The sequence below is a fragment of the Sapajus apella genome, unplaced genomic scaffold (genome assembly GCF_009761245.1).
Source record: "Sapajus apella isolate SASKATOON/1434 unplaced genomic scaffold, GSC_monkey_1.0 scaffold44, whole genome shotgun sequence".
Lineage (NCBI taxonomy): Eukaryota > Metazoa > Chordata > Mammalia > Primates > Cebidae > Sapajus > Sapajus apella.
In genome coordinates this window covers 13,142,192-13,168,401 of record NW_022436984.1, presented here as the reverse complement: position 1 = coordinate 13,168,401, position 26,210 = coordinate 13,142,192, and the positions used below count along the sequence as shown (strand labels likewise).

The window sequence follows — 26,210 nt, the reverse complement described above, 5'->3', positions numbered from 1 at the left end:
CAATCCTGCCATAAAGTATTAAAGCACAAGATACCTATTATTCCTTCAACATCTGCATTTTTCAAGTTTTATACTCTATATCCACAGTATGTCAGCAGTTCTTGAATGTTTAAAAAAAATAAATGGGTAAAACCCTTCTAAAAATGCAGATGTCGAAGGAATAATAGGTATCTTGTGCTTTAATACTTTATGGCAGGATTGTACTATAAGCAAATGAATTAAACAGCTATGTAAATCACAAACAAAAAGTAAAAATGAACCAAAGTGAAAAGGATAACTTCCAGGCAGTATCTTTCTATTGTAACCTGTTATTTAAGGAAATACTAGTGATTTATTCTAAATAGGATGTAAAACTTATTTCAAATTACTCTTCCTCTGTCCTACCTGCTAAGAACTCAAGTGTAACTGTGATAAAATAACCTTTCCCAGGTATATTGGCAGGTATGTGTGTAATGTCAGAATACACAGGTGACATAGATATGATATGACAACTGGTAATGGTGGATTCATTTACATTGTTTACACTTCTATGACCAGGCCTTAAGGGAAGGTCAGTTTTTTAAAAAATCAAGTAGTGTCTTCCTACCTATCTCCAGATACATGTCAAAAAAGAAAGGTGTTTGTGCTTCAGTTTTGTTTTTGCTCAGTAATATAGTCAAGCAACAGTTTGTTTCTAAGTGACCCATTGAGCTGTGTATGCATTTTTATTTCAAATAAAATATATTTGTATTATTTGTCATTCATACTATCCATCCATACCACACTATCTTCTGTATCAGGTAGTCTAATAGAAATATACCTGTTTTGTTCTAAAAAAAAAAAAAAAAAACTCTCCCCTGAATGCATATGTCCCTTCAGCCACCCCCCTTTCTCTGCTTCCCTTCATGGAGAAAGTCTGTAAAATAATTATCTCCATTGGCTGTCTCTACCTCCTTTCTTCCCATTCTCTCCTGTAGCGGCTTCCATGGCGCTTTCCTCACCAACACTCCACTGAAACTGCTCATCTTACTTACCCTTCTGTCACTCCGACACTGTGATCACACTCCTTCTTGAACCAGTTTCTTCACTTTGTTTCAGAAACACTACGCCAGGTTCTCCTCCTGTATTAGAATGAGCTGCTTCTCAATGTGTATGGCTAATCTTCCTCTTCCAAACATCTGCACCTGAGAGATCTCCAGGGGTCAATTCATAGGCTTCTGTTTTTTAACTTCTCTTGCTTTGTAAATGATCACATCCAGTTCTGATGCTTTAAATATCATTTATAAGCTAACTGACACTGACTATTCCCAAATTCCTATCTAGCCTGAACCTCTACCTGAACTGTAGACTCATATGTCCAGTGACTCACGTGACATTCACACTTGGAAGTCTACAGGGTGTCTCAAAATTAACAAGGCCAGAACTATACTCTTGTCTCCCCCAAAGCGTCTCCTCCCCAACTCTTTCCACTTCAGAAACAGGCAACTCCATTCTTCCAGTTGCTCAAGTCAAAATTTTTAGACATTCCAGACTGTTGTCTTTCATTAACATTCCACATCCCTTCCATTTTTGGCTTCACATTTTAAAATATATCCAGAATCCCACCATTTCTCACCACATCCGCAACACTCTTAAGCCACCATCATCTCTTGACTGGACTGTCCAGCACTCTTATCCTTCTATGATCTGACCTCTACAGAACAGCCAAAATGATCCCTTTAAAATGTAATGTCATGGGACTCCTGTCCTCAAACCCTCCAATACTTTCCCATCCTTCAAAATAGAACCAGAATTCTCACACCACCTATGAGATCTGGCATGCTGTGATTTTCACAGTGGGAGTAAGTAGTTTTTTCTCCAAATTTCCTATTCTTGTCCCAGGTACATATAGGATTATACTTTCCCAGCCCCTTGACACTGTGTTGCCATGTGACTAACATCCTTTAGCCAGTTAAATGCTGGTGGAAGTAATGTGCATCACTTCCAGGTGGCACCTTTCTGAGCCAGTGGACAATTTGTCATGCTTTCTTTGCCTCTGCCAGGGTGATGGCAGCACTCAAGATGATGATTGCTTCATCAGTTTGGGTTCCAAAGTGAGGAGCAGAGGCCCCAGGTACCCTAATGTGGGCATGCAGTGTGAGCTTCTTGTTTTAAACCTCTAGGATTTGGGGGTTGTTACAACACACAGCATAACCCAGCTCTTGACAGAATCCCCTAGCTCCCTCTCTGGGGCTCTCACTACCTTTTCCTTCTTACTCGCTATGCTTTGGCCATAATGGCTGCCTTCCTAATTTATAAACCTGATGAACACACTCCTGCATTAGGGCTTGAACTACCTGAAATTCTTAATAAAGTGTAAAAAGTAATCTTTACTCTTGAAATATTGATTCCTCAAGTTTTACTTTTCTTATTTCTTTGTTTTTTTTTGAGACAGAGTCTCGCTCTGTCCCCCAGGCTAGGGTGTAGTGCTGTGATCTTGACTCACTACAACCTCCGCCTCCCAGGCTCAAGCAGTTCTTCTGCCCCAGCCTCCCGAGTACCTGGGACTATAGGCGTGCACCACCATGCCTGGCTAATTTTTGTATTTTTGGTAGAGATGAGGTTTCACCATGTTGGTCAGGCTGGTCTCAAACTCCTGACCTTGTGATCCACCTGCCTCAGCCTCCCAAAGTGCTGGGATTACAGGCGTGAGCCTCCGTGCCTGGCCAGCTTTCTTTTGTAATACCTACTATGGTAGTCTTAATAATACCAAATTCATATTTCTGTCTACAGGCTGGTGCATTTGTTTTAGATCCAATGTGTGGACTTGGAACAATACTTTTGGAAGCTGCTAAAGAATGGCCAGTAAGTTCTAAGTTTGGTAAAGCAAGCAATTTATCTACTTTAATCAGTATATATAGTATAGTCACCAATTACTTACAAAGTAGAGTGTCTATTTGGGGATTATCATTTTTAATTATATAAGTTATTATTCGCTATACTCAAAATAGATTATGAAAGATTAAATTGCTATGTTATTTCTTTAAATACTATGATAAATTTAGGAAAATATGACAGAATTCTAATCATTAGTCATGACCTAGATTATACTAATCCTCAAATTCTTTAGACATTTGTCATTGTAAAATATTAACAGATTTTTAAAATTTTAACAAAAACTACATTTTTTGCTATTATCATTTTAAAAGAATACCCTAAATGTGTTTCAACCTGAATTTAAAATCTACTAATTTCACTTCCGTCATTTGAGAAAATGCAGATAGATTATCTTAACTACGTAAAATATGCAATAATTTTATTTATGCTTAAAATATTATTTCTTTCTCCATAGGATGTGTATTATGTAGGTGCTGATGTCAGTGACTCACAGTTACTAGGTACTTGGGACAATCTAAAAGCTGCAGGCCTCGAGGATAAAATTGAATTACTTCAAGTCTCTGTTATAGGTAAGATACTAAAAATGTAAAACAATTGAAAAAGTGAACATATGTAAATATATTTAGAATCATAATATAAAACAAGACTCACTATGTAAAGATTGGTTTTACCCTGTAATGTATCTGTGGGACTAAAACTCGGTATACTTCTAATAGTGTAACCTTTTTATTTTTAAGGGGTTCATAATTGGGAAGTGACAATTCTGTAGTTTTCATAACCATGTAAAGCATGACTTCTTAAAATGTGTTTGTTTAAAAAGAAAAAAAGGATTTGTGACATCTGAACCATTTCTCATATCAGAACCAGTGATCAACTAATATAGCCATCAAATAAAGAAAGCAGTGTAATAATAACTCTTTGAATTTCTTTTGAATAAACTATATGAAATGTTCTGAATTATCTTACTTTCTTGTCTCAATTAGACAGTATCCCTGAGATGTACTGGAGTAAGCTAATCACCCATCCCAATTTGCTAAACCAGGACTTTCAATGCTAAAATCAGCAACGTCTGGAGTAAACTAGGACAGTTGGTCACCCCACGAGGTAGAGGGAAAGCATTACCCTAGGAATCAAGTCTACGGAGTCCAATCAAAATAATATTTTCCTGAGATCCATGGCATTTAGACTATTTTTTAGAACTATTCTTTGTTTTTGTTTTGTTTACTATTCCCCGAGCATACTTTTCTCCCTTAAAAAATGAGTGCATTTAATTCCCAGGTAAGAACATTTCATTCTGTTAACAGTGATAGGCAGTAGATAGGCCCAATATCAAACCTATAATCAGGAGGAACAAAATATTGTTTAAAAAATTTTGTCATAGTAGAAAAGTAGTGAGAATGAGTATCAACAAAAGAAAATACCAGGATAACTTGCATAAAAGCATAGTACAGCATCCCCAAAGAAGAAATTGTGTTGTTGATTGAGATCTCATAGTTGTTTGCTGCCAGTGACTTTTATTTTTAAGCCTTTCTGCCAAGGTTTTTAATAGGACTCTGTGCAGCAGACACAAGTTGCTAGAACAAACTGAGGTGTGACTAGACTGTAAGCTTTTTTGATCCCTAAAGAATGCTATTTCTTTGAAACCTTTAAGAAAACTGAAATTGCTTCATAAGTTGTTCCAGAGCAGTGGGTTTTCAATCCCTTTACATTCTCCAAAGCACCCTGTAGGCATGAGGGAGGGAGTACTGAGTTGGCCATTGGACTTCTGTTGCACTCCCAGCTCCACTTTTATGTATTTTCACTTTAGGGAGCATTTTCTATAAGATTTCATTTTTAAAAGAAAAGTGATCCACTTTTGACTGTCAAAAGTGATCCACTGTTTGTATGTGCCTGTTTTTTAAAGGTTCTCTGTGGTACCAGGTAACTGAATAAATCTTATTTTTGAAAGGATCCCTCTTAGACTGTAGTGAGGGAAGAATGGAAACAGAGAGACTGTTAGGAGACTGTTGCAACTCTAGTTATAATCCAGGTAAGAAATGACAGTGGCCTGGCCAAGGTGGTATTTAAGGAGGTGTTGAGAGAAGGTCAGACATACATCTGGCAGATAGAGCCAACAGGATTTATTGTTGGATTGGATGTGGACTGTTGAGAGAGAGAACATTCTAAGCTTCTGGCTTGAACAGCTAGAGGATGGAGTTATCATTACTGAGATGGGGAAGACAGATGGGGGATCTAGTTCCAGTTGAGGACCTGTTAAATTTCACACTATTATTAGACCCTAAGTGAAGTTGTCAAGTTAGTACATCAGTATACAAATCTGGAGTTTAGGGGAGAGGTTGAACATCACCAGTATAGAGATCATTTAGTTTCATGAAATCTCCCGGGGAATGAGTGTAAGTAGAGAAGGGAAAGGGGACTGAGCCTTGGAGTACTCAGATGCCTGGACTTCTAGAAGGTGAGCATCTGGTAGAGGAACAGCCAGTGATGTAGGAATGTAAGAATCCGGAGAAGAAAGAAAGATCAGCTGTGTCAGCTGCTTCTCGTTGGTGAAGTACAAAGAGGCCTGGTGACTGCAGAAGTCAAGGACAGTTTCCCTGGAGGGGCTCTTGAGAGAATGGGAGGGGCTAACTTGACAACTAGTTTAGAGCATTCTCTTGAGCAGTTTGGCTGATAAGCAGAGCATAGAAATGGAGCAATAACTGAAAGAAGGGATATTGGGGATCAATCGGATTTTTTTTGAAGATAGAAATTAGAATTTTTTTTGTATGTAGAATGATCTTGCTAAAGAAGAGGTCAAATGAAAAGGAGGAATTTGGCATGATAGAGGAGAGAGGAGACTCGCTCATCTGCTATATCTAGGCCCCTGAGAAAGGATGGGATCCAGTGCACTCCTAGGAGCAGGAGAAGGCAGAGGAAGGAGAATAGACATGAAAACAGGTCACCCCAAATCGGCTATGGACATCAGTGCACTCTTCCCAAAACCTCTGTTGATACTGGAGATAATTTTTATTACAATTTTTTAAACTCTACACATTTGATAGGTTTGCTTGAATTTACCTTTCTTTGCTACTGAGATAAACTTTTTTTCATATTATGTCATTTTTAGATAATTCTTCAGTGAATTGTTTTTAGGATAACTTTCTGGAGGAAAGAATAAAACATCTGTTTTATATTATTTCATCACAACCTCTTAATACTGTTTCAGTCTAGCAGAAACTATATGTCTTGCTAATACAGGGGCCAATTTTAATAATTAGCCCTTTATTGCACCTACTTTAGAGGTGGACATTCAGGCTAGATAAAAGCATTTATTTTCTTCATTAATTTGGTTTCTAAGAGCTCTAATTATAAATACAAGTTGGAGTGTTGAGATCTATGAATCCCTTGTTTAATATTGACAGATTTGAGGATCTCATGCCTTTTTACTGTAGGAATTAAGAACACTTACTGACTTTAGAGTCAGACCAAGTATAAATCCTAGCTCCACCATCGTTTCCTCACTGTATGGCCTTCAGCAGAAAAACTGGACCTCCCTTTATTTTCTCATCTGTAATATGAAGATTATAATACCATTCCATAAGGCTGTAGTGAGGATTTATTACATAAACAGAATACAGTGTCTAACACACAGCATGAATTAGTTAAACATCTGTAAGCATTGGTATGTTGGTATATCTAGGAAATTAGTAATCTTCACTCCCATTATGACTTACATTTCTGCAAAATCACAATCTTCAGCCTCTATGTGCTTTAATGACTTTACTTTTTCCTACCTTTTTAATAACCTTTGGTTTTATAACCCTATACTTTTTCTACCTTTTTAATAACCTTTCGTTTTATAACCCTACCTTTTGTTTTATAACCCTCAACTAATATAAAAAAAAAAAGATCTTGGCCAGGCGCGGTGGCTCATGCCTATAATCAGCACTTTGGAAGGCCGAGGCAGGCAGATCACTTAAGCTCAGGAGTTCAAGACCAGCATGGTCAACATGGTGAAACTCTGTCTCTACTAAAAATACAAAAACAAAAACAAAAATTAGCCAGGCATGGTGGCTCATGCTTGTAGTCCCAGCTACTTGGGAAGCTGAGGTAGAGGAATCGCTTGAACCTAAGAGGCAAAGGTTGCAGTGACCCTAGATTGTGCCACTGCACTTCAGCCTAGGTGACATGGTGAGATTCTGTCTCAAAAAAAAAAAAAGAAATGATCTTTTAACATGAAGAAATCACATGTATTTATTCTTAAGTTTTAATCATTATGAAAATTTGGAATCAAATGAATATTATGTTACAACTTATGTTAGGAAATAGCAATTAGTCATTAGGCTTTTTTAAATCTGCCGATATAGTTACACTCTCAATATAAAATAGAAGCTATAATGTAAACAGATTTGAGCAAAAGAAACACATTTATGCTTTAATTAAAATGGCAAAATCATAGATAAAAGGAAATACTTTCTTTCCTTCCAGTTAGAGATTCTGTAGCCTTTCACACACCACTTAAATGTAGGTTTATAATAGGATTATTGGCAACAATTGTGCTTTGTTCTCAAGTTTCCACCCTTGTAGTAAGATGGCATGCTTTTTTTAGGACACCCATAAATACCACATAATGTGGTGTTTGTATTTTCTTTTATCCTGCTGTGTTTTCTCCTCTGCTACCTGTCCTGATTCTGCTGGCTTGGCCCTTCATGTTCTAGCCAGGTGTCTATGGCCCATGCTGTATTCTGCAAGATTCATAAAGCTATCAGGCTGCCCATTTGGGAAGTCAGAGGGAACTGTGGAAAGTGATAAGAGATACGTGTATATGAAATATGTGTAGAAAATAGGGGATAAGAAGTTCAACGTAGAGAGTAGTTCCCATGTTCTTGCTGCAAAAGCTTTATCACTTATTGTATGGTATAAGTTCTTTTCTATTGTTCGGTAAAGTGTATTTATTACACTTCTATTTTGTAATAAACTCGGAAGAAGTAAGGTTTTAAAAATGCATTTTTAATGAAAAAGTAAATACTGAGTGTCTATTTCTTAAGAAAGCTAATGAACGTGTAACTTGAGTAAATATTTGTTGATATTTACAATCCTGTGAAGGCCATGGCAATATCACTGACCAAATGAAACAAGTCTGTTTATAGAGGCATCTAGTATTTACCTTAATATGTAGTAGTTCTTAAACAAATTTTTGTTGTTGTTGTTTGAGACAGTCTTGCCCTGTCGCCCAGCCTGGAGTATAGTGGTGCAATCTCAGCTCACTGTAACCTCTGCCTCCCAGGTTCAAGCAATTTTCCTGCCTCAGACTCCCAAGTAGCTGGGATTATAGGCATGCACCATCACGCCCAGCTAATTTTTGTACTTTTAGTAAAGACGGGATTTCACCATGTTGCCCAGGCTGGTCGCCTCGGCCTAACAAATTAGCAAGAAAAAAACAACCCATTAAAATGTGGGCAAAAGACATGAACAGACACTTCTCAAAAGAAGACATTCATGTGGCTAACAAACATACAAAGAAAAGCTCAATAGCACTGATCATTAGAGAAATGCAAATCAAAACCACAATGAGATATCATCTCATGCCAGTTAGAATGGTGATTCTTAAAAAGTCCAGAAACAACAGATGGTGGTGAAGTTGCAGATGAAAGGGAACGCCTCTTCACCATTGGTGGGAGCATAAATCAGTTCAACCATTGGGAAGACAGTGTGGTGATTCCTCAAGGATCCAGAGTCAGAAATACCATTTGACCCAGCAATTCCATTACAGGGTAGATACCCAAGGGAATATAAATCATTCTATTATAAAGATACATGCACACCTATGTTCACTTCAGCCCTATTCACAATAGCAAAGGCATGTAATCAGCTCAAATGCCCATCAATGATAGACTGGATAAAAAAAAATATTGTACATATATACCATGAAATACTATGTAAACATAAAAAGGAATGAGATAATGTCCTTTGCAGGGACATGGATGGAGCTTGAAGCTGTTATCCTCAGCAAACTAACGCAGGAACAGAAAACCAAACACCGCGTGTTCTCACTTGTAAGTGAGAGCTGAACAATGAGAACACATGGAGACATGGTTGGGGAACAACACACACTGGGGTCTGTCGGGGAAGGGTGAGAAGAGGGAGAGCATTAGGAAGAATAGCTAATGGATGCTGGGCTTAATTCCAAGGTGATGGTTCATCTGCAGCAAACCACCACAGCACATTATGTCGCAAATCTGTACATCCTGCACATATACCCTGGAACTTAAAAGTTGAAGGAAAAAAATAAAAACTTAGTAACCCTAAGAATGCCTGGTCCAAAGCCAACTATTTATCACATGCAGCTGAAAAAAAATGCATTTAAAGTATCACTCTATAAAGTTTGACTTTCCTTTTAGACTGAATGTTTACCTTCCAAATTTATTTTGCTCATATTCAGTTATAAATTTTGTTATGCACCTAAGCAAAATGAAGCTATTAATATGCTATTGATATGCTGGCTTCAGTAGCAGAAGACCTTTGCAGACAGTTAAATGTTGCCAGTTTTGTATCAATATCATCTCAGTATCATCACATGATTCAGAAAGATAATCAGTTAAGTCAATTCCAATAGTAGTTTTTTTTTTTTTTTTAATCCTAATTCTTGGAAATTTCAGTGGTTTTTTTTTTTTTTCTGTCAAAGATGCAACTTTTTTTTATGAATGCTACTGTAAATTCAGTTCAGCATTGTGCATCTGTGTGCTTATGTATTACTTTGGTGAGCCACAACATCATGTTAAAAATTAATATTCTTACTAATGCCTATGGAGCAGAAATGCACTTGAAATTTAATGTGATATCCATATAAGTCATTATTACCTCCAAACAAGCTGCAATGTTCATTGAAATAGACACTTAAGTTGTCAAAATAATTGATTTTTTTTTTTTTAAGACAGGAACTTGCTCTGTCACCCAGGCTAGAGCACAGTGGTTTTGATGATAGCTTACTGCGGCCTTGAATGAACTCCTGGGCTCAAGCAGTCCGCCCATCTCAGCTTCCCAAGTAGCTCGGACTGTAGGCGCTCACCACCACATCTGGCTAATGCCATTTAAAAAAAAAATAGAGATGGGGTCTCACTGTATTGCCCAGGTTGGTCTTAAGTGATCCTCCTAGCTCAGCCTCCAAAGTGCTGGGATTATAGGTGTGAGCCACCCCATACCTGGCTGTTTTTCTTTTTTTTCTTTGAGACAGAATCTTGCTCTGTCACCAGGCTGGAGTACAGTGGCACGATCTTGGCTCACTGCCAACCTCCACCTCCCAGGTTCAAGCAAGTCTCCTGCCTCAGCCTTCCGAGTAGCTGGGACTACAGGCACACACCACCACATCCAGCTAATTTTTGTATTTTAATAGAGACGAGGTTTCACAGTGTTGGCCAAGATAGTCTTAATCTCTTGACCTTGTGATCTGCCTGCCTTGGGTTCCCAAAGTGCTGGGATTATAGGCGTGAGCCACAGTACCCGGCCTTCGTTTTTAATTGTATACAGAACAGCTGAACTAGAAACTATTTGTGATGAAGATGACTGAATGCAAAAAAAATATGTCTGCATGGCAGTATACTTATCCTTTTTGCTTGCCCATCAATTGGGTTTTAAAGTGTAAGCCTTCAAAGAATTAGTCTGTAAATCTGCCAGAGTGTCCTAGGATGGTGCTATAAACTTTACACACACACACACAAAAAAAAAAAAAAAAAAAAAAAAAAGTTGCCTAATTTTGATTGCATTTTATCAGAATATGCTGGAAATCTGTAATCAAAGGATTCAACAAATGAAGTGCCAAAATACTTTAGCTTTTAAATTTTTTGGTGAATTACAGTTATTAAAAACAAAGCTGGCAACAGGAAGACATTGATCATCTTTCCCTAAAAACACAAAGGAGGAAATGAACAAATTACTGAAAGCTCAACAGTGCACAAGACTTAATTATGAAATTCCGTAAATATACTTTGGATATGGTATGGAAAGAATCTCCTGATGACTTTCCTTGTTGTAACTGGATAAATTTATAGTCTAGAATGGAATGGAATGAAACTGGGAAGACCTTAACTTTGTATCATCTAAATTTGGTAAAACAATTAAAAGAATAATAGAGGTAATTTGAGTTTTGTATTATGAACATATTTGTCAAAGGCACTGTGAGTGGAGGGGACTGTGAACTGGAAGGCTGAAATATTTACACTTTCCATATGAAAAAAATAGAACTGAAAGATACTTCACTTACCAGAACTTGTTCAAATATTAGTACTGTGGACAAATTATTTTTTCTCAAAAAAATAGTCTTGTATTAAACTTAAAAACTTCAGTGTGCACAGATAGGTTTTTAGGGACACCATAATAAACCAATTTATTGGATAGTAAATATTTTAAAGCATATAATTTTAGTTATTTATAGCATTCTGTTCTCAGAAATGTTCATTTGGACTGTAAATTGTATGCTGACCCAATCCAGATGCCAGACTACATTTTGCATGTTTAAGACTGTTTATGGACTTCTGAATTAAGATGACAGATCAGAATTTTGTTGAAAGCTTTACAACCTCTTATACTTATTGAAATGAGAAAAAGAATAGTAATCATCAAAGAAAACAAATTCAGCAACCAAACAAGATAAGGTCATAAAGTAAACCTCAAAATATCTTTTGGCCACAATGAAAAGAAAATATTATAGAGTATTTAACAATAGAATAGTGATTATTTACATGGCTCTGAGATGCTGTTTACAAAGTTACTGAAGCAAAGTGTGATGCAAAAATATTATGCCTAACCAAAACATCATCTTAAGGACAAACATTTTGAAATATGAAAAAGTTCAGGCAAGATTTCACAACTAAGCCCTTTTGGGGAAAAGCGTTTAATCCAGACATTAAGAGATTAATCAGCTGAGAAATGGAGAAAATCAAGGCAAAATGATTAGTGATAAGGATGAAATTAATTCAACTGTAGAACTAAGTTTAAATGACTGTGGGAATTACTTTTAGGAGACAGAGTATGAATATTATAAACCTGGACAATAGAAAGAATAAAGAGTAGAAAGAACAAGGAACAAAAATAGGAAGAAAGATGTGCTCAATTTTATAAAAGTGCCCAATCAACCTGGTCTTTAAACATATGCATAAAAATGCATCTTGAAGGCCCTTCAAACCCTTTGGAAGAAAATATCTTGGGGCCATAATCCTGAATTTCAGAAAATTTTTACCCATTTTTCTCCTGGAAGGAGGAAAAATAGGGCAGTTTTTTTCTTCAAAACAACTGGTATTTTAAAACTAATTTTTTTTCATGTTCTTCAATCATCCTGCAGAGTTGTAAAAAAGAGATGAATTTTACTTGCTTTGAGCTATGTCTCTATTGAATCTTAGCTCATTAGTTACAAGCAAACTTTTTGTTCACAAGCAGTATTCAAAGCATCTAATAATTTAAAAGATTTTACTGTACGTTGAATTGTATGGGTCAGGTGCTCGTGGTTCAAGGAGTATCTACATCTAAACCTATGGAGGTGAGGACAACAATCTATTTTACAAAGGTTTTACAAAGACCTTTCAACTGATTCTCATACACACTGAGTTGTAGTTTCCAGATGATACTGCTGCTGCTGCTGCTGTGGGGTCCTCGCTTTGAGAACCACGGCTGGAGGAACAGAGAGTAGGAGACAGGCTCACCTGGAAGTAGTTGCCCTACCTCAGCCTTTGATGCCAGAGAATGAGTGAGAAGGGGATACTGTGTTCTGCAAATGACCACGAAGCAATTAACAGTTACTGAGTGTCCACTTTGTGCCAGGCCTTGTTCTAAATGTCTTCCACATATTACCTCTTTTATTGGCTTCTGATGTACATATTCTTATTCCGTTTTACAGATGAAGAAACTGAAGCAGGAATTTCCCAAAGTCCCACAGCTAGTGAGGAAGAGAGCCAAATGCAAGCTGTCTGACACCAGAGCTTGTGCTCTCAACCGCATCAACAAAAGCTTCGATTATTTTATGCTCTATTGGAAGATGATACTGCTTAGTTCTGGAGATTTAAAATAAATTCTTTTCCATCTATATAAAGTTTATTTCTTCGACTTCTAAAATTATATAAAGCAGTTTAGCATATTATATAGAGCAGCAAAGATCCCAATAAAAATGGAGACCCAGAAGAAAATAATTAGTGTTACCAAACCTGGACGTAATGGGCAGCTAACTCATGTGTAGGTACTGTGTGTGTAGTGTAAGGCAAAAGAAGGACTTGGGATTAAATTCAAAAGTAAATTACTGCATGGTTCTTCATAAATAAAACATTTGAGGACTATGGTTGCCTTCATTGTCCATTTATTATCTTTAGTCATTTTGTAAATGGATGTGTACTATATCAACATCCTAAAACCATGAGGTTAAAATACAACTTGGAAAAAAAGAATTCCTGTCTCAGTTTAAAAGAATATTATCCTCTTTTTTTCTAACAGTCTCCTCCTCTTCTCTTAACCCCACGTAAAGGTTAGGAGAGATCTAGCAGGTAGTTGTTAGACTTTCCCAGATTACAAAGCATTTCTTGTTTTGTTTTTCAATTTCCTACCAACAGAAACTTTTGATATTTAGTGAAGATGATTTAAATTTCATTACATTTCTGCAAAATTAAGGTACTGTTCAAAATGCAAATTGGGACATCTATCTTATGAGTATCCAACTTAATTTAGAAAATGGATGAGAAGTAAAATAAGTAAAAAGTGGAAAGTACATTCAGAAGATATGGATGCTAGGGTAGAGTGTACTGTATTACCTTCTGAGAAGAAAACATTAAAATGCTAAAGCAATTTAGAATTAATAACCAGACACTATATTTAATTTTTACCGATAATCATTGTGTTGATTATTGATTGTGTAGCCTTTTCTCTAGTCTTAGGACTTAATAGATATTCTAAACCTTCCAAGTTCTCCTTGCAGTGATGTTATGGATCCTCTCCTCTAAAACAAGTAGATCTGAACGTACAGTTTTAAAATGGGAAATGAAAGTTGTAGAATATAATTTTGTAGAAGATTTTTCTAGGCAACTTAGTATATTTCTTTCTGGAGCTAACAGCTTTCTATACAAGTTGTATATTTTGGGAATTGAGTTTTCTGGTTAATTTAAAATTCTGCTTAATTTACATTTTATTGTATCAGAAAAACCAATTTTCAACGAACAGTTACAATAACTGTATCATTTATCATTAGTGGTTGTGAAAGCATTTTGGAATCTTGTAATTACTTTAAAACAATATTAGCAACCCTAAATTTTATCTGTTATGCAAAAATAATCCTGTGTACTTCAATTTTCTCATTATTTAGGTTGTAAATATTTGACCTTACTGTAATAGAATTCTCTGATTTCTCTATTTCAGAATTGCCACTGCCTTCAGAAAGTGTTGATATTATTATTTCTGACATTCCATTTGGGAAAAAATTTAAGTTAGGAGAAGACATCAAAAGGATTCTACAAGAAATGGAAAGGTAAGTTGTTGAATTTATTTTCATAATTTTTTAGCTACTGGGCATTTAACTGAAATACATCATAGCCCTTCAGTTAAGGTCTGATTACCTTGTAGTAATTTCCCAGAGTTTTTGTAGCTTAATTTTCTAAGGTTTTGAGTCAGAAGTTTATAGTTGAAATAAATGTTATCCATATCATCTTATATCATAAATTTTATTCAGAAAAATAATAATTCTCTATTATGTACTGAGAATTGAATATATGAAATAGTGACCTATATTTCAGTCACTGGTCTGAAGCAAAATTTTACATATTTGCTTCTATCCCTCACAAAAAAAACCTGCCTTCTGTGTGTTAATCCCCCACACTTAACAGATGAGAATCTGGGGCACAGAAAGATTAACTTTCTTATGATCGCTCAGCTACTAAACAACAGAACAGAATTCTATAACATAAGGAATGTTCCATAACATAGAATGGGCAGCACCTTTATACTGGTTGTTGTCTTTGTCCATTTTCTGTTGCTGTGAAGGGGTACTGGAAGCTAGGAAATTTATAAAGAGAAGAGGTTTATTTGGCTCTTGATTCTGATGTCTGGAAAAGAAGTACAGTACCAGCATCTGCTCAGTTTGTGGTGAGGGCCTCAGGCTGCTTCCACTCACAGCAGAAGGCAAGCCCCGTGTGCAGAGATCACATGACAAGAGAGGAAGCAAGAGGGAAAAGGAGGTGCCAGGCTGTTTTTAACAACCAGCTTTACCTGGAAGTAATAGAGTGAAAACTCACCCATTGCCCCTCACAGGGAGGACATTAATCTATTCATGATATATCTGCCCACATGACCCAAACACTTCCATTAGGTCCCATCCCAACATTGGGGATCAAATTTCAACATGAGGTACAGGGGTACAAACCCAGACTATAGCAGCTGTGAAATGAAAATGCGAAAGTATTCACCTTATGGTTTCTGATGACCTAAGGGAATATAATTCAATGGAAGCATTTCTTTGAGAGGTTAAAACAATGGGGCATGGATATGTGTTTTTTCTGATCATTTAAATTCACAAAAAAGAGAACCTAAAATGCATAGAGTTATGAATTGGACATGAATATAAGAAGTCAGTTGATATTAAATTGTCTAGCAGGGCATTTGATAACATAAATGTCAAAAGCCTACTATGTAAATAATGGGTCATGAATTTAAAATATGAGCCATGTGTTTTAGATGGAGAAAATTCAGGGTCAAGGCTAACATTCTGTAAAGAAAATTAAATCTTAACATGAAGTCTAAGCTCAACTAAAAGCCATCTCACTGCATTTTGGGCGCGCGTGCTCCACACTTCTTTTCTGGGTGTTCTCACTCTATTAGTTCCAGGTAAAGCTGGTTGTTAAAAAGAGCCTGGCACCTCCTGCTTCTCCATCTTGCTTTTTGGATTCTCTTTTTTTAAGCAACTTCCCCACTACCCAATTGCCTAACTCATGAAATATTACCCGAGACCACTCATTCTGGGCAGCACCGATAATTCAGACATTTCCTGAGTACCTATACTCCCTGCTGCCCAATTTCACATTCCCCTTGAGCAGATTTGGCAACCCTGACTTCATATAAAAATCATTTTAGGAGCTTTTAAAACATAATGATCCCTGCTCTCCACCCCTGCCCACCAAGACTCTAATTTAATTGATCTGGTGGAGGACTTGGGCGTCGGTAGTTCTTAAACACTCCCAAGGTGATGCTATTGTGCAGCCAGGGTTAATGACTACAGCCTTTAAACCTAACTAGATAATGCACATCTACACCTTTAACCAATTCATGGTAAGATACTAACATGTGTGAGCAGTGATGTACATTTAGCCTGGAAGCTTTCAGAGAGATAGTGGCTTACTGTAACTGAAAATCTAATGCTGCATATTACAGCATCTCTACAAGTCAGTGGAGGGCAGTTATTTTGAGTAGACGATTGTTTCAGCCTAGTAAATTATACCAGCCTGACTTTCTCTAGGATGGGTTTGGTTTTTATTCTGGGTGATTGAAAATGAGATAGTAATAGATATGACTGCCCTCACATTGTGACAGTAAATTTAAATATTTGAGAATCAGGAAGATGAATATTCGTGACTTCCTGCATACAGAATGCCTCAGTGGGACCAGTTTAAAATGTATGCATTTGGATATAAGGGACTTTTCCTTCTGTGACTAAGCTTCCTTGCCACCTGCCCCCAACCTTTATATCTGACTTTTGGATTTTTATGGTTTGAGGTTTCATACAGGCAATGTGGCGTAATATAGTGGTTCAGTGTAGGCCTTGGAGCCAGACTACCTGAGTTCCAGTCTTGGCTCTATTACTTAATAGTTCTTCAGTCAGAGGCACATTGCTTAACCATTTGCCTGCCTTTAATACCCACCCAAAGGCATTGTTCTGAGGAATCAGCAGATTTGAAGCTCTTACAACAGTGCTGGCCACCTAGAGCTTGCTCAGTCTCTGTTATCACTTACCTGATTTTTTAGTGTAAACCACTTGAAATCCTTTTGGGAAGTATATGGGGATTTATGTAAATATATCTAAGTACACATAATTTTTATTCCAATAGTTTACTGATAGTTTAAGGCCCTAGATAGAAAATGGAAGGGATAGGAAATTGTGTTTGTGAAAATACAACAAATACAAGGGATCGGTACATATGTTAATAACAGGCAGTGGAAACAGTACTGTGTGTACTACAGAGCTGGACTCTTCAAGAAAGGACATGCAATCAGAATTAAAGATTGTCAGATAAATGATTACTCTGGTGTCGTGAGCTATGCATTCTGAGCTCAATTATTTCCTCCTTTAATTTATTAAAGGATTAACCATTTCATGGGTACAGAGCATTGTGAGGAATTCAGAGAAGTGCGTTTGAGTTTTCCTCTCAAATCTAACTGTGCAAACACATGAGCAAAATTAAAAATTCACCTTGCACCACTCGAAGGAAGAAGGCACTGTGTGCCAAAGAGGCTTGAGATGGTTTCAGGAAGAAGCAAGATTTCAATGAAATTTGGAAGTGAAGACAGAATAGAAAAAGGAGACCACATCATTTTTATATATACAGATGTTTAGTAAGTATTTCTTGAGTGACTAGTACAGCAAAAGATGTGGAGATGAAACAGTGTGGAGATTTCTACACCAGCCTGCCTGGAGCAGAAGATTTGTAGTAGGTGGTTAAGACTTACTGTATCCCACGGACAAATAATTCAGGATTATTTGCATCATCTACTCCTAGGTTTTCAGGTTCACATACAAAAGAGAAATCTCTGATGTTGTTTAATACAGAGTTTCCCCAACTTATTGACCACAGAGTTTTTTCTTAAGAAATAGAAATATTTTTATTTTTATCATCACTGATACACAGTAGTGTTCAAAGGAATAGAATTTGGTATACATTGCTTTATAATTTCTGAATAGCTTTCATAGTAAGAAATTATGTATATCTGGGCGCAGTAGCTCATACCTGTAGTCTCAGCAACTCAAGACACTGGGAGTGGGAGGATCTCTTGAGGCTGGAATTCAACAGTAACCTGGACAACTTAGCAAGAACTCATCTCTAAATAAATAAATTAAAAAATTAAGTGTGGTGGCATGCACCTTCAGTCCCCACTACTTGGAAAGCGAAAGTGGGAGGATCACATGAGCCCAGGAGTTAGAGGCTGCAATGCGCTGTGATCAAGCTGCCTGGGTGACAGAATGAGACCCTATCTCTAAAAAGAAAAGAAATTATGTATATATGAACTAGGTGACACCAGTAGCTTGAGGTTTGATCAAGCTGCCTGGGTGATGGAATGAGACCCCCATCTCTAGAAAAAAAAGAAAGAAAAGAAATTATGTGTGTATGAACATGGAAAGATGTCTAGAATGACATTTATGGAAAATGTTAATCTCTGAGTAGCAGGATTTCAGGTGATTTTCAGTTTTTCTCCATTATTTGAAAAAAAATAAATGGTGAATGTCCTGCTAGGAATCTTGCCATGTACATATGCACAAATAAATAAATGTTTTCTACTGTACATAAATAGAATTATCTTTAACTTACTCTACTGGAACATTGCTTTTTTCCTACTCAACAATGTTGTGAATCTCCTTTTTGATCAGTTATTATAATATACATTACAGTTTTCAGTGGTTGCCACATTATATGTATGTACCACTATGGAACCATTGCTTATGGATGAATATTTAGCTAATTCCCAATTTTTAATTTCAATAAAGAACCATTCTTTGAACATCCTTGCACGGATTTTCAAACTTAACTACATGACCAAGCACCACAGTACCACAGTTTCTTCATCTGCAAAATGACAGTGCTATATAGGATATACTTAAAAAGATAATGCTGAAGGTTAAGTGATATATAATACAGAACATTTCAAACTGCCTGGTACGTATTAAATACTCAATAAATATAAGCTCTATCACCATTATTATTGCTATTATTCAACTAATTTTACTATTACATCTTCTTAGGATAATTTCCTAGAAGTGAAATTGCTGGGTCAAAGGTTATGCACATTTCATATTTTTGATACAGTATTGCTAAACTATTGGCCCAAAAAGTATTTCAATTTCTGTCTTCAGGAGTACTCATTTTCCCATCCACTTCCTCCTTGCTCAGTAGAAGAGGTTCCCCTCTTCCTGCAAGGGTTTATCCTCTCAGTTCCTTCCTCCTCAAGGATCACACTCTGCCCACTTCTCATTTTTATCTTCTGCCTACTCATCTGCTGGTTCTTTCCAGGAGATTCATTTATCCCTTCCCCAGACACATTTGGAAGTCTTTGCATCTCCCATGCACTTCCACGTACTTGGCCCTGGAGATTACAGCAGTGAATAGGACAGGCAAGGTCTCTGACCATTTATTGTGAAAAGACAGATGGATAATAAGTAAATAAATGATAATTTCAGATCATGACTGGTACTGTGATGGACATAAAACAAAATGTTTCACTTTAGAGTGAGAGAAAAGCAGTGGTTACCCTAGCTAGGTAGTCAGGAAAGGCCTCTCTGGGAAAGTGTTATTTGACTGTGGGGCGTGAGTGATGAAAATGAGTGTCAAATGCAGGGTGAACAGCAAGTCCAAATGTCCTAAGGTGAGAAGCAGCTTGGTGAGTTTGAGCAGCTGAAGGAAGGTCATAAGCACAGAAAGCAGGCAGTGACGTCTGAAAGGTAGGTGAGGGTCAGATTGTGTAGGAGCCTTGGGTGCCAGAGTAAGGGGGTTAGAATGTATTTGAAGTACAGTACAAGCAACTGAGGAGTTAGCAGGGAATTTACATTTGTCTTCTGTGTGGAAACGGAAGAGAGAGTGGGAAGGGTGACAAGAATGGAAACACGACCTGTCTACCAGATTGTTGCTGTGGTCCAGGCAAAGTATGAATGAAGTAGACAAATATGTGATACAATTTGGAGACAGAATTGTCTAGCTTTGCTAATGAGTTAGACTGGGCAGAGCTACCTAAGCTTCTTAGATTTCTCTGGGCATGAGGCAGATTCCCTTTAACTCTTGGTCCTTAGCTGCCACTGTTTCTTTTCCTGTACAGCTGAACTTCTTGAAAGAATTGTCTGCACTTGACACGTCTGCTTCCTCACTTTCCAGTGCCATCCACCCTGGCAGATGAGGTTCTGCTCCTGCCTTCAGCTAGGATTGCTGTCCCTGGGTTCACTAATGATTTCTCATCATCCTGATCACCTATTAGTCCTATAGCATTTGTTATTTTATTGTTTTTATTTATTTATTTATTTTATTTTAAAGACAAGGTCTCTCTCTATTGTCCAGGCTAGAGTGCAGTGGTGCAGTCTCAGCTCACTGCAACCTCTGCCCCTTGATCTCAAGCAATCCTCCCACCCCAGCCTCCCAAGTAGCTGGGACTACAGGCACACCCCACCATACCTGGTTGATTTTTGTATTTTTTTTGGTAGAGACAGGGTTTTGCCATGTTGCCCAGGGTAGCCTCAAACTCGTGGGCTCAAGCAATCCTCCTGCCTCAGCCTTCCAAAATGTTGGGATTACACACTGGCCCTATAGCATATGACACTGTTGAAACCGTTTCCTCTTGAAACTGTACTTCTTTGGCTTCCTTGACATCACTGTTGTCCAGATTTTCTCTTAGGATGTCTACTTCATGGATCTTCTCTGTCACTTTTTAAATGTGAAATCTCTGTTCCTTGTCCTACTTTCTCCTCTCACCGTGTACTGCCACCCTAGGTGATCCCATCCACCGTTATGGCTTTAGCTACCATTTACTCTTTCTTTACCTCAATGCCTGGTCTTTCTCATTACTCCTGGCTGTGTATCCAGCTGTCTGGTGGAATCCACACTTACGTGTTCCTTAGGTGCATCAGCACGTTCTAAGCTGATTTCCTTACTCCCCTCCTCCCTCTACCTCCCACCTGCTCTGACTCACCCACCCACTGAGCTGCTTTCAGAGCTGCCTCCTCTCCACTTCCTCCTGCCTTTGCTGCTTTTTCTGCTCCCAGCACCCTCCCTTGCTGCAGCCGCTTGCTGTCGCTTTGCCTGGCTCATTCCTGCTTGTCTTTTAACTCACAGCACAGGTGTCTTCCTCTGGAAACTTCTCCCCTATCTCCCATGCCTGGGTTTAGGATCCACCTCATGTTCCCAGGGCCCTCTTGCTTGCCTTGATTGTGGCATTTTCACACCCTTTACTTGACTTTCTCTCCCAAAGAGATGTTCAGTGATCTTTTGGCAACTTACAGGACTGTGCCACAGGACACAGGCAAGTGTTTTCATCACTTTCTCCACATAAGTGCTACACAGACTTTGATGATTGAGTAAATGCCTTCTCCTCAAAAAGCTGACATTTCAAGATCTGCCCTTCTTTTTCTGATTTTTCCTTTGCCATTTCTTTGTTTGTATCCTAACTCTTTCCTGTTAACTTTCTTCTGCCGTCAGCCTACTGCTTTTAATACATGCAGTCTTTAGGATTCTGTCATTCGCCTTTTCCTTTGTACAATCATTTATTAGACTGTGACTACAATTTACTTTGAGGCTTTCCTGTTAAGTAGAGTAAAAATAGATAATTAAAGCGGATTTGTACTAGGGATTTTATAATTACTATAATGAATATGCATTATAGAAGATACTACCTAATTATCAAAAATCCTTGTATTTAAATGAGTAAAATTAAATTTCAAATTAAAAACACGAAATGTTTTCAATGAAGTGGGATTGTTTGTTGTCTGGAAAGGAAGAAATATAGCAATTACCATTTTTTTTTGTTACAGAGTGCTTCATGTTGGTGGAACCATTGTACTGTTGCTTAGTGAAGATCACCACAGGCGTCTTACAGATTGTAAAGAGAGCAGTATCCCTTTCAATTCCAAGGACAGTCACACAGATGAACCTGGAATTAAAAAGTGCTTGATTCCTGAAGAAAAAACTGGTGCATCCAAGACAGTGTCAACTTCATTTGAAGCCAGTAACCACAAGTTCTTAGACAAAATGTCACCATTTGGCTCCTTGGTCCCAGTGGATTGCTACAAAGTTAGCCTTGGAAAGACAGATGCGTTCATATGTAAATACAAGAAGTCGCACTCTTCTGGACTGTAGCAGGCTTGCCACCATCAGCCAGGGTCAGGCCCTTGTAAGTTAGCTGTACAGCAGAAGTTTGCTGTCTCGAGGATTCATGTGGCACCCACAGAGCTCCAAGTAACTGGATTCCCCCAAAAACAGGAGGTGTGGCTGATGGGTTCATGTGCTTGGTAAGAGTTTCTGCTTTATACTTTAAAGTGCTTAATGTTTTTGACAAAAAAAAAGTTACTGAATATTTTTTAGACTTAAGTTTTATATTCACATTCTGTCAGAATGTGGAAAGATCTGTTCTGCCCAGTTTCTGAGCAAAAACTTCAACTTTAAAATAAAAGTTTTCAGGGATTCACCTAAGTGCATCACAGTCAACACCAGATTGGAATATTTTAACTATCCGTTTTTTGAACATGTAAAAACCTTTATATGTAACTTCGTTTGATATTAAACTTGATTTTTGAGCCTGTAATTTTCTTCTCCATTGGAATGAAAATAATTTGTATTTGCAATACATTTTATGTGTTTATTATATAAACCATTATTGAGAATAACAACTGAATTAAGCCTTCAACATGCTGGAAAATGAAATGTGCTTTTTTCCTAAAAGCATTCATAGATTGTCACCTCACCCTTATTTGTAGAAATTCAGTGTGTTTCTTATGTTCGCTCCTGAGAAAAAGAAACAGTAAGTTGAGGAACATATATGCTCTGGTTGAATTGTTTTCTATAGTCTGATACAATTGTTCAACTTATTTATTGGCAGCTTTAGTAGCATTTGAACTACTTTCCTATGTTTGGGAAATTTTCCACCCTGTGAATCACCCCTCTGAAGCAGAAGCCATAAAATCTGTTTTCCAGCCAGGGTGTGGTAATTGGACCCCTGGTATTAGGTGCACTCACGTGCAAGCTATGGCATTTGTGCCCAACAGCAGCACAAAGAGGTCTTCACCAGAACATTCCTATCCTGAGGTTTCAGCAGTGCTCTTGGCTGCGTGGCCACCACTAAGCTTTTCTCTGTGCCTTCCTAGAAAATTCTAAGAGCTACCTACTAATCTTTAATACATTTTATTTTTGCTAAGACTAAGTAAATTGGTTGTGTTTTTAACAGCTGGGCCCCTGATAATGGAGATTGATATTCTGAGGGGTTTCAAGCAAGAAGACCCCGATAATGGGAATTCATTATTTGTTATCTGGCCTGGTTGGGTTAAAGGCAGTGAGTCTACAGCTAGTATTGTAGAAAGTGTATATAGCATGTGATGGTGAAACAGTTGATGATGCCTGTGTTTACCCGATGCTCTGGAAAACACTAAAAACCTGAGGAATACAAGCACTTTGGGGAGGGCTATCCACTTTTGATAGAAGTTGACAACTCAGAAAAAGCAAGGTTCCTGTAGTCCTTACTCCTTGGGTTAAAGCAGAGGTCTCAGCCAGGGGAAATTTTTGGTCCTCAGAAGACATACATTAATGTCTGCAGATATTTTTGATTACCACAACTTAAGGGAGAAGAGACATACTCCTGGCATGTAGTGGATACAGTAGATAGAAGATGAGAGATTAGGTTAACAAGGTAATGGATGGCAGGTAGAGGTGGCATATTAGATCAGATGGGGCCTTGAAGACTATTTTAAGGGCTTTAGTTTTTACTCAGAACCACTGAAAGAGTTGTGACTAGGTGATGTCATCTAACATATGTTTAAAGGATACTGTAGCTGCTATATTGCAAATAGATTGTAGGAAGGGAAAAGTGAAAGTAAAGCGATCAGTTAGGAGTTTTTTGTAATAATTCAGGCAAAAGAAAATGGCAGCTTTCCCCAGGATGGTAACAGAGATGGTAGGAGGCACGTGGATTCTGGATGTATTTTGAAAGTAGAACCAGAAGGATCTGCTGATGTGTTAGATGTGAGGTATGATAAATGGAGAGGAGACAGGAATGACTGAAGATTTTTGGCCAAGAACCTGCAACAATAGAGTTTTCATCAACGAAGAGAGGAAAGGCTACAGAGGGTGCAGGTTTGTTGGGAAGTATCAGAAGTTCTGTTTTGGACTTGCTAGTCTAGACAGTCTAATTTAGACTAGTCTAGACAGTCTGAACTAGCAGATCTTGTTTAGACTTGCTAGACAGTTTTAGACTTGCTAATTTTGAAATATGCATTAAACAAAGTGGAGATGTTGATTAGGCAATTGAATATGTGAGTCTGCAGTTTAAGCAAAAGGTCTGCTCTCGAGATACATATTTGGGAATTTTCAGTACTCAGGTGGCATGTAACTGGATGGGATCACCAAAGGATTGAAAATAGGAGAAAAAGACCAGGGCTGAGCCCTGAATTCCTCCATACTGAGAGGTTGGGAGGAGAAGAGGAATCTGCAAAGAAGACTGAGATGAAACAAGCAGTGAAACAAAAGAAAGCCTAGTGTGATTGCCTGGAAAACATGAACGAAGGGCATAGAGGGGGAGTATTTAATCCTATAAATGCTGCTAACCGACCAAATAAGGCAAGAACTGAAAATTGACCATTGGCTTTAGCAGTGAGGGTATCATTCATGACCTTGACCATGGTTCTTTCGGTGACATGGAAGGGGAGCTAAACAAGACTGCAGTGAGCTTAAGAGAAAACAGGGAAAGAGCTGATGAGAGTGAGCATAGACAGTTCTTACAAGTTGTTTTGCAAAACAGGTGAGAAAAGAAATAGGAGTAGTAGATTGGTAAGGAATGTGGAAGCAAGAGAATGATTTGTTGGGAGAAGCAGCAGTATTTTTTTATGTTAAAGAGAATTCCAGGAGAGATGAAAGTATTATGAAATAGGAAAAAAGGGACAAGTGCTAGAGTGATATCCTTGAATAAGAGGATAAAATTTAGTCCACAATTGGAGGAATTAGCTTTAGAAAGGAACACGATCATGTGTTCACGATTACAGGTGGGAAGACAGCATACAGACATTTCAGCTATAGTAGAAGTATGCTCCTAAAATTTTTTTTCATTCTCAAATTTATGCACTAAAAATATTTTATGAAAAATATCTAAGTTCTGGTTGGGGCAAACCATTGCAAACATCCAGTTTTGCAACCTGAACACTAACAGAAACACCAATCTTAGTCAAAATATTGGTACCATTAAGACATTATATTCCTAACAAAAATATTATAAAGGACTTCACCTTTCCAGGAAAAGGGCACAGGCACCTTGATAGACTTGGGCATAAATAAAGAAGGGTAAGGAGATGCTGAGTTACACAACAGGCAGTCTGCCTGGCCATGGCAGAACCTGCAGCCAAGATGAACTAGAAAAAGCCTGTGATTATGGACGTCATATAAAGTGCCTTATTCCGCACCTTGTTCGTTCAACTCATTCCACTGGCATCCTTCGTATTCAGCTGCTCCTGTCTGGTGACACACAACATTAATATGCTAAGGAGAAAAAAATCACATATGAACCAACCCAATTTCCACATTAGAGTGACATCATCTCCTTACTTAGCAATATTCGATTTAATGCCCATTACAGAAACACGTGTTGTAAGAGAACAGATTATAAGTGGGAGCAGATGCTGGAAGGTGGGCGGATGTGGTGGTGGTAGACTGTGGAAGTTCTCTTCCAACTACTTCAACTTTCTCAGTGAAAAACCATCCGGTAAACTTACCCAATGTCTGAGTCTATAGCTGGAATAGCTACCCTCAGCAATTGCAGAATACCCATACTGGCTTCCTGATCCATGGAGTAAGAGTATAGATTTTTGGAAAGCCTAATGTCACACTCCTTAGGTTCTCCCTTCCTACCAAAATAGACAAAGGCAATACCATATATTTGTAGGAGCTGCCGATGTTAGTGCCACCACGAAGGCACAGATGTTGATGGAACTCTCTAGCACCTAAACATGAGCTTTGTATTTGCTGTTCTGACTCATTTACTATTAATGGAGGCCTAGGCAAGAGATGACTCTCCAGTTGGACCAGCCCTACTGTATGCAGCTCTCTAATGCCCTTAGACCCAGGAGATCTGATGGTGCTCAGAGCAACTGGGGCAGACCTGGAGGATGTGTGGAGCCTGCAGCAGATCCCAGTAGAGGAAGCACAGCTGCAGCTGCTTAGCTTTTGGAGCAAAGCCAAGCTCTCTTAGACAAGTAATTATTCTCCTTTTGGAAACAATTTTTGACTTGCTATTGGAGCTTGCTTCTGAGGGCTTGACCATGAGACAGTAGGTGACCATATGACCTAAGCTGTCCATCTTGAAGTGATGACACACCAAGCCAGAAGTCTCATGGACCCAACCCAGCAGCACATCCTCATCAGGCGGGAGTGGTATATATCAGCATTGAGCTTCAGGTGGCTGAC

The 26,210-nt window shown here is 38.0% G+C and overlaps 1 protein-coding gene across 9 annotated transcripts in view; it reads left to right on the top strand.

Annotated features, from left to right (window-relative positions):
- Positions 1–22,580, top strand: part of THUMPD2 (THUMP domain containing 2) — a 47,275-nt gene extending 24,695 nt beyond the window's left edge. For 6 of the 9 annotated variants that reach the window (XR_004257223.1, XM_032239400.1, XM_032239402.1 and 3 more), the window contains 4 exons: positions 2,752–2,823; positions 3,311–3,425; positions 14,227–14,335; positions 21,581–22,580. Coding sequence is in view for 8 of the 9 variants with exons in the window: in XM_032239400.1 (XP_032095291.1) it covers positions 2,752–2,823; positions 3,311–3,425; positions 14,227–14,335; positions 21,581–21,905 (621 nt within the window). In the remaining variant the exon portion in view is untranslated. The other 3 variants (XM_032239404.1, XM_032239398.1, XM_032239401.1) reach the window with 3 other exon arrangements.
- The last annotated feature ends 3,630 nt before the right edge of the window (positions 22,581–26,210 follow it).